Here is an 11,228-nt window from a genome sequence, read left to right on the forward strand (position 1 = left end):
AGGGCATGATAGAGTTGATGCTGGCCACTGAAGGCATGGTGGAGTTGTTAACGGTCACTGAACTCATGGCGGAGTTGTTAATGGTCAGTGCGGGCATGGTGCTGGTCACTGAAGGCATGGTGGAGATGGTGCTGGTCACTGAAGGCATGGTAGAGTTGATGCTGGTCACTGAAGGCATGGTAGAGTTGGTGGTGGTGACCGAAGGCATGGTGGAGTTGTTAACGGTCACTGCGGGCATGGTACTGGTCACTGAAGGCATGGTGGAGATGGTGGTGGTCACTGAAGGCATGGTGGATATGGTGGTGGTCACTGAAGACATTGTGGAGTTGTTAATGGTCACTGCGGGCATGGTGGAGATGGTGCTGGTCACTGAAGGCATGGTGGAAATGGTGTTGGTCACTGAAGACATTGTGGAGTTGTTAATGGTCACTGCGGGCATGGTGGAGATGGTGCTGGTCACTGAAGGCATGGTGAAGATGGTGCTGGTCACTGAAGGCATGGTGGAAATGGTGCTGGTCACTGAAGGCATGGTAGAGTTGATGCTGGCCACTGAAGGCATGGTAGAGTTGGTGGTGGTGACCGAAGGCATGGTGGAGTTGTTAACGGTCACTGCGGGCATGGTACTGGTCACTGACGGCATGGTGGAGATGGTGCTGGTCACTGAAGGCATGGTGGAGATGGTGGTGATTACTGAAGGCATGGTGGTTATGGTGGTGGTCACTGAAGACATGGTGGAGTTGTTAATGGTCACTGCGGGCAAGGTGGAGATGGCGCTGGTCATTGCAGGCATGGTGGAATTGTTAACGGTCACTGAAGGCATGGTGGAATTGTTAATGGTCACTGCGGGCAACGTGATGGTTGTGGTGGTCACTGAAGGCATGGCACAGTTGGTGGTTGACACTGCGGGCATGGTGAATGTTCTGGTGGTCACTGAAGGTATGTTGGTGTTGGTGGTGGCCACTGTGGGCATGGTGGTGTTGCTGGTTGTCATTGCAGGTATATTTTGGATCAAAGAAGATCCAAGTCTTTTTAATTCTATTTGTCTCTTCAACTGTGTCATTTCAAGAAGAGGATAATCCAGAGAGTCATCTGAGCTGGACAAATAGTCGCTCTGAAAAAAAAAAAGTAGGATAAAACAATAACTCATCTAATGAACGCATTATTCTGATTAAAGTTTTTATGATTAATACCCCCTCCCCCAAATAAAAAAGCACATAATGCAAATCTCAGTTGTCTCTGTTGGGAAAAAAAGCTCAATTAAACTCAAAAATAAAATTAATAAATAAATGAAATACGGTATATAATTGATTAATTCCTTTAAAAAAGGATTAAAAACGTTTATCACATTTACCGACATAATAGGTGTTAACAGTATTTCATTTTGTGACAGAGTGTGTATTATAAAATTTGTAAAGATATTGTCTTTGAAATTAATAGGAAGATCAAAGACCTCTCCACGTGTTTTAGCATTGTACTGTTATTTCTTATAAGCGTATGACTAAATAATGCTAAACAATAACATTATTAAACTTGTCAAGCTAAAGTGGATGACTATCATTGTACATACAGATACTACTGTGGCAAAGCAATGGTCTTAATATCAAATTAAAATCAGAAATATTTTTAAAGACTTGCTTACCTCCATTGTAAAATCAAAGTATATCCAATGAATTCCTACTTGAATCTTGAAAAACACGGTTTATAAATAAAACAAAAGTGTCGAATGCAATATCTCCAACAAAAGGCAACGATACGAATGGCAAATTGTAGGTAGAACCTAGGTAGTAGGTATTAATTTCTTCCTTATTATATAGGCTAGCAGCTAATAATCAGATTGATTATAAACACCCCTACCCCTTCCTCTTCACCCTTTCTTCCCTCTCTCCTTCAAGTTCTCCCATACTACCCCCTCCTCCTGTCCCCTTCTCCCATACCCCCCTCCTCCTGTCCCCTCCTACCATACCCCCCTCCTCCTGTCCCCTCCTACCATACCCCCCTCCTCTTGTCCCCTACTCCCATACCCCCCTCCTCTTGTCCCCTACTCCATACCCCCCTCCTCTTGTCCCCTTCTCCCATACCCCCCTCCTCTTGTCCCCTTCTCCCATACCCCCCTCCTCTTGTCCCCTTCTCCCATACCCCCTCCTCCTGTCCCCTTCTCCATCATAACCCCTGAAATCTCCCCTTCCCAAATACACGTGTCCTTGTTTTTCTTGGTACAGTATCCCCACCTATATCAACAACATGGAAAGAAACAGCCCGTTATATCGCTAGAGATTTTTGTCACACCACATTTTTTTAATGTTAACTAACACCTTTAAAATTTGAAGTGGTTTAGTTCAATTTCTAGAAAGATCAACCATTCATTTGTATCAAACAATCGAGCTGCATTTAAACGACTAATATTGTATTATGACACTGTCAAGACGCTGCAACGGTCATATGTCAAAAAATGACACGGGACCTATGTCATCCATTTCCTGCTCCTCTAATTTTGTGATCGATTAAAGATCAATCCACCCCAAACTTTATTATACGGTACAACACGGCCTGTCGTACAACGACAAAACCCCGTATAACCCCATTATACTGGGTTTTGTCATTGCATTAAGGCAATACAACGACAGAACCCAGTATAACACGACATACGGGGTTTTGTCGCTGCATCAGCTGATAGAAATGGCAACATACGGTGTTTTACATTTTTAAAACTTTTTTATTTTTAAGAATTGACTTTTAATATTTTGTGAGTAGATGCAGGGTGTTATTCTGATTACATTGATATAAAAATGTCTGTTTGACCCAATTTCGAAGATACGGGGTTTTGTCGCTGTACGGCAGCAGTGACCCCTTAAAAAGCGCTTTGAGCACATTTAGTGGATATTGCGGTATATAAAAGCTCTTTTTTTTCTTTTTTTTTTTAACCCTAAAACAACACACAAAATCATGTATAACCTCGAACGTTTATTGTCGGATTGAATTGGCTGTCTAAGAACAAAAACAAACAGCTGAGTGACGTAAATTGCGTTATTTCTATAAACTTTAAAATTTGCAGTTTTTTTTAATGGTATTATTGATCAGGCGTGATAACTTATCAATATTTATCTCAAACACATACATACCATGGATGATAATCATGTGTATTTTGCTAAGTTGAGCACAAACTACTACTGTCTGAAAGGCGAAGTTATATTCCCTTGCAATTAACCAGTAGATTTTGACAAATCAAAACATGGGATTTGTGACACACCTTCTCACTCGAACCTTTTCACATGTCACGTGATTAGAATGTATAAAAGTCAAAACATGATCAGATTTATAATGTTTTTCTCCTCTGGATAAACTTTTATGCTCGTCGTAGAAATATTTCATAAGGGCGTCCGCCATTGTTCCGATATAGTTTAGAACCAACTACTAAGTTACTTTGCGCCGTTACGAGGGAAGTGACATCACGACTGTTGAACCCTATTTCTCTATTACATCATGTGGCCATTCTACGTACCATAACATATTATAATAATATTATGTGTCAACAACTTAAGTAACAATAAGTGGTAACATTAAAGATAAGATTAATCAGTTAACTGCCGTCCTCTGACAAAACACGAATTTAAAAATTTGGCCAGAAAACTCGTTCTTCAAATATAGGTCGATTTAAATGACCCTCATCTTGGCAAAACCTCTCAAACCTAGGACTTCGCGAAGTCTTCTATACATCCATTCCCAGGTTTGAGAGTTTTTGCCGAGATCAGGTTCTTTTAAATCGATCGATATTTTAAGGACGTTTTATTTTCTGGCCAAATTTTAAAATTCGTGCCTTTTTAAATTACGTGGCAAAAGGAGACGATTATCACCAAAACGAAAGTAAAAATTCAGTTGTTGTTAGAAGTGCTCAAGGAAACAAATGAGCATTTGTTTTTCAGTTCTAAAATCTCGGTTATTAATAACTTTACAATTTTTATTTCCTACAATTGGCTGACAACTTAAATTTATCAATTTATGCAAATTTAAGAAGCAAAGATGTTTTCAAAAAAAGATGTCAAAATATTTGCTCGTTTACGTTCCATAATCCTAATAATCAGGGTATACACCCTGCTACTGGTTCCAATCTCATTGGAAGTGTAAAACAACTATACCGGGAGACTGGCTTCAGAGTGTGATGTCGTCTTCTACAACCGTCAAAAATGGAGATTCAAAATTCGAACTGGTCAGCTATTTAGAACATCCTATAATGAGCATCTGTGTCCAAAAAAAAAATTATAAGCCTTTTTAATTGCTGAGATTTTACAGCTGAAATATACAAAAGTGCAACTTTCGAGAAAACGGTATTTCACGTGTTCTAATCATTGCCAACAGCAGGGGTCATATCTTGTTCTATATATTACCTGTTGCTGTTGGTCAGGGACCGACCCTTTGTAAAGTGTTTTGAGCACATTTGGTAGATATAGTGTGCTATATAAAATCTCACATTACATGGCAAAGCTGCGCTTTATAGAATGAATAATACCGTTGATAGGGTCCAGACATTGCAAAATATGCCATTATTAGCCAATTTTTCTTTCACCGATAGAACCCACAATTAGTTAACGAAGGCTACGGCCGAGTACGGCATTTAAGTGGTTAACTCACTCAAGCCCAACACCGACTATTTCCGTAGTTAACCCAGGTTACTTTTACCCCCCATTCCTATTTATTACATTTTTCTAAGACAAATTATCGGCGTAGTATCAAAGCTATTGTTTTTAATTTTTACATGTTAATGGTAGTTGAATAAAACTATCTATGTACATGCTCATTTTAAATACATTTTTTTCCCAATTTTGAAAAGCATCAAAGGTGTCTAGGATTGAGTGAGTTAATAATAATTTTGTAAGCACTACGTTAAAATAAACACTTCAGGACACGGGTCACAGAGACCCTAAGGCTGTCGTACCGTGAAAAATAATGTTTATAAAATGTTGATCAGAAAACCCTTCTCTCAAATATCGATCAATCAAAGTGACCCTTATCCTCCACTTTGTCAACAACTCTCAAACCTTGAGTGTTGAAGCAAGTCTTGGTCATTTAACTCATTCAACCCTAACACCGACTATATCCGTTGTCAACAACTTTCAAACCTTGAGTGTTGAAGCAAGTCTTGGTCATTTAACTCATTCAACCCTAACACCGACTATATCCGTTGTTAAACCCAGGTTCCTTGTACCCCATGCCTATTTATTACATTTTTTCTGAGACAAATTATCAGCTATTTTCAAAGCTAATTTTTACATGTTAATGATAGTTCAATAAAACTATATATGCCCATGCTCATTTTTAATAATTTTTTTCCAATTTTGAAAAGTAGCAAAAATCTGTTGGGTTGAGTGAATTAACTCAATCCATATTTGAAGGACGAGTTTTCTGGCCAAATTGATGTTCAAATACGGGCTTTTCCAAAGTACCACACTTACCTGCTGGTTGAGGACGTTGTTGTAGTGGTTCACGATGTACTAGAATAATAATTAACACACCGATCGCTGTTTGGTCAACCCTTAAAAAACAATGAATGAGCTTTTATAAAGAGCAATATCTACTAAATGTGCTCAAAGCGCTTTACAAAGGGTCCCTGGCCAACAGCAACATTAACATTAAACATAATTTTGGACGGGACATGACGCCCGTTAGGCGATGTTACAATTATTTTTTTGGATAGAGACAACGCTGTTAGCGGCCAGGTACTCATTTTAGACCTGAGTACGATAAGAGAATGTGAATAAAGAGCCTTCTCCAAGGACTCAACTATGCGTCAAGCGAGGCTCGAAAACCAAGACCTTCCGATCCGAAAGCGAGTGTCATACCACTCGACCAGATAGCCCCACAACCCTTACCCCAAAGTAGGCCAAGGCTAACGTTTAATCAGCTGATCTTCCACCTTATCGTACCTAGCTGTAGCTGTGCCAGCCTGCCAGTCAGCCAGCCAGACAGTGGATGTGCCGAACACACTAGGTTAGATTGGACACTAGATGACACGTAACCCACCGGGTCAATCTGGTAATATGTCGAAATGAACTAAGTTGTAATGACCGATAGGGCCGGCAGTAAAGTCGTGTAAAGTTGATACACTTACATTTCCGGTTCAAAAATCATTGAAAGTGTGTCTGATAATGGACTGATAATGAATAAGTTTCATATTAAATCACAAGAAGGCTTTAACTATTTTAGTGCTCGAAATTAACTAAGTTGTAATGAGCGATAGGGCCGGCAGTAAAGTCGTGTAAAGTTGACACAACTTCTTTATTTCCGGTTCCAAAATCATTGGAAGTCTGTTTGTAACCAACCCTTCTGAGGACTGATAATGAATAAGTTACATAATATTGAATCACAGTCTTATGGTGCTTCTGCGTGCGGCTATTTGGTCTTGTGGTATGACACTTGCTTTCGGATCGGAAGGTCCTGGGTTCGAGCCTCGCTTGAATCCTTGGAAAAGACCCTTTACTCACATTGTCTCACCGTACTCAGGTGTATGATGAGTACTTGGCCGTTAACAGTGTTGTCTCTGTTCGAAAAATGGTAATATCGCCTCACAAGCGTCATGTCCCGTCCTACATGTTAAATGTTGCTGTTGGTCCGGGAACCTTTATAAAGCGCATTGAGCACGTTTAAGCGGATATTGCCCTATATAAAAGCTCAAACTTTTTTAACGCTCTATTTCCATTACAGCAATGAGCCCCATAACAATAAGAGTTATCAGATTTCCATTTAGAGACACCTCAGTTTAAACCAATGTGGATGTTTCTGAAATTTTTTTGAATTGTGACTATATGTCGGAGATGACCCAAATTCTTATAATAAAATAAAATAAAATTCCCTTTATTCATCCAATAGGGGATTTGTCTTTATGATCCATTCCACAGTGCAGCGCCGCAAATTGAGCTAGGTCGAGGTAACTTGATCAAGGCTACTCAGCGCAGAGGCGGGTGATCGAACTTGGTACATTTCGGGTACGAAGCAAAGACCGTACCGCTGAGCCATGCTCCCCACAGTGCGTCCATAAAGTATTTCCCTGATTTCAAAGACGTATTGTTCTAAAACCGTTATAGATATTTGCATCTGGTTTTTGCCATCTTCTGGGCCCTACACTCCTCTAAGCTTGGCGAGAAGTTGCCAGGCTTTGATACCAGTAAGAGGAGACACTGGGTAGCTGCGAATCGGCTTCGGTCGAGGAGCTGCCTAACGGCAAGTGCGTTACATCGGTGGGGTCTAACTTCCTGTCCAATATGTCCACGCTGTGGGCAAGAACCCGAGACGGCAGAACATCTAGTCGAAAGGTGTGTTGTGACGTTGCTACCAGGCGGGTTCACGACGGTGCACGAATGCGGACCGGACTTTGCTGATTGGGTCGATCGTCATAACATGATAGTGTGAACCATAAGAGGCTGCTGCTGCCATCTTCTAAGGAAAAGTCATACATTTAAGCCCGTTAGTCATCCACCACATTACATCACCAAATTTATAAAAATCAACCTGAACTTAACTCTCTCCTTACCACCATTTTCAAGATTTCCCCCAAAACTTCACACCCAAATAACACAAACGTAGTTTTTTATCACTCAAATACAATAGCAATAAGTTATCTCGATAACTAATTTCTGTAGCGAAACAGCTACTCGACAAACATTGTTCATTTTCTTTAAATGTTATGATGTACAAATTTTAATAAGAAAAATGTTGGTTGTATCGAAACGAATGTGACGATTTTCCTGTAATTAGTAAGGAGATGGTTAAAAGACATCATTTTTATCTCCTTCTATTTTGGGCCCGATAGCTCAGTTGGTAGAGTACTAGCTTCACACGCAAAGTGGTCAAGAACGATCCCGGTGAAGTCAAAAAAATTTTCTGACTCCCCTCGCCTTCCACTCTGCAGTGATTGGGTAGCTTGGTCTGTTGGACCCGGCGAAAACTACTTTAAGAGAGACCAGTTTCCCATCCAAATGATAGCAAGCAATTTTCTATTATTCGTTTCACACTATAGGGACAGCGATAAACTCCGTCTCCATGACCTCAAAAGATCTGAAGGATTACTTTACTTTTTTTATTCACAAAATTATTAAATGATTCTTTTCTATGTTTTTCTATTCTCGTTGAATCCACCAAGACATTGGCAGGGCTTGAAAAATTTCCAGAAAATAATTAAATGATTCATCCAGATTTCCAAGAAAGTCACGAAAGGCAACACGTCCGGCTGGCAGAGGGCTGAGGTGCCTGGAGCCTTGATTAACTGTATTTTTCTCTTGGCTCTTTGTTTACACTTGCACTAGACAGAGATTTATGGAGGCAAATTACTAACGGGATAATAGAAACAAACTGACAAACTCGAAGTGACGCACACATTCACGGCAAGCATCCATAGAGACTGAGCAGCCATATTGATTCACTCTTTGTTTTTCTATTCTCGTGGAATCCTTCAAGAGATTTGTAGAGCTTGAACAGTTTTCACAAAATTAATAAATGATTCCTTTCTTTCAGATTTCCACAAAAATCACGAAAGGCAACACGTACGGCTGGCAGAGGGCTGAGGTGCTTGGGGCCTTGGGGCAGCGTGGCTAAGTTGTACGGTCTTTGCTTCCTACCCTAAAGGTACCGAGTTCAATCACCCGCCGCTGCGTTGTGGGGCCTTGAGCAAGTCACATCGCCCTAGCTCACTTTGCGGCGCTGCTCTGCGGCTAACGCCTGGGTTATTCCAGTCTTCCCTTGGAATAGACCCTAAAGACAAATTTCCCCTCGGGGATGAATAAAGGGAATTTTATTTTATTGTTTTATTATAAACTGTGTTTTTATCTTGGCTCTGTTTTTTTTTTCTATTCTCGTGGAATCCATCGATAGATGGGAAGAGCTTGAATAATTTTCACAAAATTGATAATCAATTCCTTTCTTTCAGATTTCCAAGAAAGTCACTAAAGGCAACACGTACGGCTGGCAGAGGGCTGAGGTGCTTGGAGCTTTGATTAACTGTATTTTTCTCTTGGCGCTTTGTTTTTCTATTCTCGTGGAATCCATCAAAAGACTGGTAGAGCTTGAACGTGTGGATAATCCACTCATGATGCTGCAGGTTGGAGGGTTGGGTCTCTTGGTCAATCTCTTTGGCCTTTGTCTCTTTGGAGGTAAGGGATCAACATAATAGAATCCTGAGATTTTATACAGTGGAAAATCCACTAAATGTGCGCAAAGCGTTTTACAAGGGGTCCCAAGACAACAACAACAAGAACAACATCTAAAACGCAGAATGAGACACGACGTTTCTTAGAGATAATATTTGAAAAATTAATGTTACAACTTGTCTGTCGTATTTAAAGTAATTTTTAACACTTGATAGTTTGAAGTTTTAATTATTTTTGGATATCTTCTTATCATGACACGTTATACATATTTCTTGCTGAGGACGTAAATGAGAAAGCAGTATGTTTATTTATTGTTGAAAATGAAAGAGATGCCGACAACGTTGTTCAGTTCTGGATCTTCCAAATGTTAATACAATGCTTTATCCACGATGAGGGTTGTCGAAAAGGTCAAGGCCATAGACTAGTTTCGGTCCATAGCTCCTATTATACTCTTCAACCTGTTTGTAACACATGATGGCACCCCTTTCACTTAATTTCTAAGCGCATGGGACACTTGATATGAACAATAGTTTTTTGTTTTTTTTTCATTTATTTATTCTTTTCTAATCTTATTTCTCAGGACATGGTCATTCACACGGAGGAGGTCACGGTCACTCACACGGGGGAGGTCATGGTCACTCACACGAATCGAAAACTCATGATCACCGAGACACCCTCAACGTTGAAATGGAAATTGATTGCAATAGTGTAAAGAACGCCAGCAATGACCACCAGCAAATCCACGCAGACTACGAAATTGCAAATGGTGATCTCGGAGAGACTCGGCGTCTTGTTGAAAATGAATCGAATTCACCCACCATGAGACATACAACTTCAGCAACTGCAAAATCGCTTGAAAATGACATCAATATCAAGCAAAACCAAAATGGCTGTAGTAACCATAACAACAGCAGCCATGACGATAGGATCATCGGCAATAACAGCTACAACCATAACAACTGTAGTAACCATAGTAACGGTAATCTCGACAGTAGTAGCAACGTTGGGAGTCACAATCACGTCAACGGTAGCAACAACCACAAAAGCAGCTGTTACAAGATCAGCGTGGAGGGTGAAAAAGATTTCCACAACGACAAAGAGGTTTATTCCGTGGGAGATGGCATAGAGATAGAAATGGAGAAATCTTGTAAGTGCTGTTTAGCTTAATCCTCTCCTTACCGCCTGCAGCAAAGTCCAAACATTTGTTACGACATATTATACATTTTTCTTATTCAGATTCATTTTGTACATCACAAACTTTGAAGAATAATCTTTGTTTAATTAATAAGAACATAAAGTTGTTTTGTAGAGAGCTTGTTTGAGTTTTTAAAAATCAATGTTTCTGCTGAGTAAGCCTGGCATTTTGGTAAAATAATGAAAAAGATCGGGAAGGAGAGAGTTAAGAAAAGAAAAGATAAGATATGATAAGATAATATAAAATGAAGTTCATTTATCCATTTCTGGAAATTTACAATGGGTATTGGATAGACTAATGCATTTCTGAAAATAGTGAAGCGGTTAGTGAATGACAAGAAGGAAATGCAATGACATTGAAGTAAACCAACAAGAAGCTTAACAAAAATTAACCAGAAGATATCTCTTATACCTCCCAAATTCGTTCTCTCTCTCTCTCTCTCTCTCTCTCTCTCACACACACACACACACTCTTTATCTCTCACACATTCTCTCTCTCTCTCTCTCTCTCTCTCTCTCTCTCTCTTCTATCTCTCTCTGTTTCATTTACTCACTCCTTCACAGACACTCACACAGACACACAGACAAACACACAGACGTTCTTCTTCTCTCATATCACTCTAATTCCATACCTTTTTAGTCTCTATACTTACGTATAATATATTCACACCCATCGACACTGATCTTGATCTCCATCTTAATAACACTTCGAGAAAAGTCTCCTTGAGGTAATAGAGGGTACAAAGGAATTTTTTAGAACGCTTTGCGTCAAATAGAGAAAGTCATAATGTTACTCACTTTCCGTTGCTCGTCACTTCTGTATAATTGATATACAGAGCCATTCAAAATTTCTGTCCGTGTTTGTATCTTTATTTTTTTAAACACTGAATAGAAAAAAAC

General features: G+C 39.8%; 1 protein-coding gene across 1 annotated transcript in view; it reads left to right on the top strand.

Moving 5' to 3' along the window:
- Window positions 1–10,301, top strand: part of LOC144979082 (uncharacterized) — a 49,824-nt gene extending 39,523 nt beyond the window's left edge. Inside the window, exons 5-6 of the mRNA XM_078925698.1 lie at window positions 8,915–9,137; window positions 9,715–10,301. Of these exons, the coding sequence (XP_078781824.1) occupies window positions 8,915–9,137; window positions 9,715–10,301 (810 nt within the window). The remainder of the gene's footprint in view (window positions 1–8,914; window positions 9,138–9,714) is intronic.
- The last annotated feature ends 927 nt before the right edge of the window (window positions 10,302–11,228 follow it).

Source organism: Berghia stephanieae, chromosome 8 (genome assembly GCF_034508935.2).
Source record: "Berghia stephanieae isolate SIO BIC M18660-M18661 chromosome 8, UCSD_Bste_1.3, whole genome shotgun sequence".
NCBI classification, from domain to species: domain Eukaryota; kingdom Metazoa; phylum Mollusca; class Gastropoda; order Nudibranchia; family Aeolidiidae; genus Berghia; species Berghia stephanieae.